A 3,440-nucleotide genomic window follows, 5' to 3' on the forward strand; every position below is an offset into this window, starting at 1 on the left:
GCGTTTTTTCTACAACAGATAAAGCGCCGCTTTGTGGCTTGCTGACCCACGGGCGAACTGACTGTCATGGTTATTGTTTCAAAACACACTTTCTCACCGAGTGGGTGACTCAATGACTAGGACCACATCTCCATCCGCTCATAACCACCATTACTCAAACATTAGTCATGACGACTTTGAGGCGTTGGTATTGAATTGATCATTTTCCATTGATTTAAACTTTGTCAAGTTTTCATGTTTTTGGAAACTTATTGCCTTGCATTTTTAATAACCCTATTTTACCTATTTTATTGTTAACAGAATATTGTTTTTCACTCTCATTCTATATAGTTCTAATTAAATTACATTCTATAGCATTTACAGAATTGTATTAAAAATATTTATAAAAATTGTATTTTTATATTCCGTGGAACATTTGGAATATATAAAAGAATATTATTTCAGATCACATTATCTGGCTTTATTCAGTTCTGCTCAAATAAGTCATTATATCCCAATTGAATATAAAACGGGCAGTTTGTCAGATACAAGGGGTGCAGGAAGTGAGTTAAATTGTTACTTCTTTATAGTCAACTGTCACAGACTGTAATTGCTCAACTTTAAATGATTATCCATAATAAGGCTGAAGGTAAGAATTCTCATTAAGAGATTCTTCTGGCCCACAGGTCTTTTACAAGGGAAGAGATACTACACTGCTCTAGATACAAGACGGAGGGCAAAGACAGAAAGAAGGGAGGAATAAAACGAAATAGGCAAAATGACTTGGAACTGTGTGGGAAGACATGGGAGGAGCTTACAAAGTATAAACTTGGATGTTTCCTAGCAGTGGAGAGCTTCAGGACGGTAAACGATGCCAAAAGTAAATGAAGAGGACGAATGCACCGTCGCGTTAACAGAACATTTGGCGGATTTTCTTTAAAGTTCAGTCTTCTGGAACACCCGCGAGACGCCAGCAGCTCAGGAACTGACGCGGAGATCAACTCTTCGGGTGCACCGGAGCTGGACTCGGTGTGGCATGCGTGGATCAGATATTACTGCAAAGTCCAAATACACTCTCTTGAACTAAAAGAAAGAAAGCGCACTTATTTCGTAAGATGATCTGCTTATTGTTTTTGTTCCACTGTGCTGCCGGCGTGTTGTCGTCTTCAACCCGTGAGTACATTTATAGATCTCCCTCTCTCTGTGTGTGTGTTACATGTGTTCTTAGCCTACCTTCTTCATCGAATGCGGTTTGTTTCGGAACTTAACGCGTTCAGTAAATAATTAAAATTAGTGAACAGAATAGAAAGAAAGTTAAAACTATAATACAGTGTAAATGAAGTGATTTACAGCGATAATAAAACAAAATCCTCTTGAGTGAATTTTTAAGTATCCTGCATCTGCAAAACACTGTTTTTATATGTATATAGGGCAAATACGTGCCAGGTTTCCTGTAATGTTTATTGAATTATTTTTGTTTAATTATTATTATTATTATTATTTAGCAAAACTGTGGTCTTTATTTTTATTTAAAAAATATCTATTTTTATAAGCGAAAATATAATATTTTAAAAACGTAATAATCCTGACACAGGCATGATGGTTTAGAGAGATTTTATATTTTTCATGTCGCAATAAAACAAAATTGTCTATTTACATGTTTGTTACCCTGGACTTAAATCTGGTGGACAAGATTTCCAACATTCTTTTTTTCCTTTTTTTATTTTTTTTATACAGTGTCTAGAAAATTACACCACATTTAGCTTCCCAAAATGTCCAATTTATCTAATTTTAACTGAGTTTATTTTTAGCTCCAAAGTTGTAAACATCTTCATTAGAAGGTAATTTATAGCTTTGCTTTTGTAATGTATTTTTAATCATTTAATAGATACAAGCACCATTGACCTGTATGCAGAGTTTTAAGAAAACAGAATCAATGTTTATTTACATAGCAATGCTATTTTTGTAAATTGTCTGGTTCAACAAACTGAACAACTGATGATATCTGTATGGGTCGCAGCATATTGCACTATATTGAAAAAGTCTGCTAGAGGTTAACATTTCAAAAGGTCAGAGCATAATTCATTTAACACGTGGAGGGTTCAGCCTTACGAACCACAACAAAACTCTGACATCATGCTTCTTATGATTATTGTTGTAATGCACATGTTACTGGATGAAAAAGTTCACCTCAAATCAACACTTATCACAGAGACGATGGATTCTGTTCATAGTGTTGGTGAAATATAGGTGTTTGTGAAAGTTTAATTTACTTTTAATGAATAGCAGAGAACAATGTAACCTGATCAAAGGGCATAATTGCGTTGTAAATAACAAAGGGCTAAATTATTAATAGCTATTGTGAAATACATTTACAATGCAAGCGTATAGCACATTCCCCTTACGTGACATTCACAGGTGTTGGTGCAGGGGAAGATTGAGACTAATTGCATCTAATTAAGTATTGCCTAATTCACACCCTCATTCCCTTGCAGGGGTTTAAGAAAGTGAAGTGCAATACAGCCACTGACAGACTACATTTCCCTCTCTTCTACATAACATTAAATGCAAAAGCATCAGGCTGGCTTTTCTGGGCCTCAGTGAAATATAAACAGAGTTAAAAGGAAAAAAAATGTGTAGACAGAAGTAACCCTTTAAAAGATCATTGTGGTTTAACAACACGGAATGTCCAAAGGGTGGTCTCACTGTTCACCATCTCAGCGGTAAGATGTGCATCCAGGCTTTCTCTCGGCGTTGCATTAGTGATGACAGAAATACAGGCTTACCTCATGAGACCTGCTGATCTGAAACCAAATATCCTAATGCTCATTTCCTATTCAGACACCTGCGGTAAATACTTGTAATTGCTCCTGTCATTAAATGGTTTGAAGTGAAATGTTTTTGAGTCACTTGAATCAAAACAGCACCTTGTAAAGACTGTTAAAAAGTAATACAAGACCATATCGGGATCCTCTTTCATTAATTCCGTAAGATAAAATGACTGATTTGTATCATTCCCTTTTGTTACGGAGAGAAATGTCACCCTTTAGGCTCGGTCTGAGTGCGTGCTGAAAATGTAATCTCTCTTTTAAGGTTCGTCTATCAATCTATCCATCTTGATGTAATTACATGTAATCACTTGGCAGTTCCTTCATCACCTCCATTACTCAGTCGTGCTGCACTGACACATTTTTTGAGGGATTCCACATTGTCACATTACAAGACTGATAATGAACTCCAAAAGGGTTCCTGTTATATTAATTATCTGTGATTGTTCAGTGCAGTGATAGATGTCAAATTTAAGAAGCACTTAAAGAAAGGACACAACTGGAACACTAAACGATATGTATATTTAAAGTTTGACCCTGACATTGTTTACACTTTGCTAGTTTCATATATTTTTTCACACATTAATAAAACCAATATTTAATATGCATATATTTATTTGAATGTCCATTTAT

At 35.3% G+C, this 3,440-nt stretch overlaps 1 protein-coding gene across 2 annotated transcripts in view; it reads left to right on the forward strand.

The window, feature by feature from the left end:
• Positions 1–735: 735 nt before the first annotated feature.
• Positions 736–3,440, forward strand: part of crlf1a (cytokine receptor-like factor 1a) — a 14,433-nt gene continuing 11,728 nt past the window's right edge. Inside the window, exon 1 of one of the 2 annotated variants that reach the window (XM_026205324.1) lies at positions 736–1,152. In XM_026205324.1, the coding sequence (XP_026061109.1) occupies positions 1,095–1,152 (58 nt within the window). In that variant the 5' untranslated portion in view covers positions 736–1,094. The remainder of the gene's footprint in view (positions 1,153–3,440) is intronic. The other variant, XM_026205323.1, reaches the window with a different exon arrangement.

The sequence above is a fragment of the Carassius auratus genome, chromosome 27 (genome assembly GCF_003368295.1).
Source record: "Carassius auratus strain Wakin chromosome 27, ASM336829v1, whole genome shotgun sequence".
Classification (NCBI taxonomy): Eukaryota; Metazoa; Chordata; class Actinopteri; order Cypriniformes; family Cyprinidae; genus Carassius; species Carassius auratus.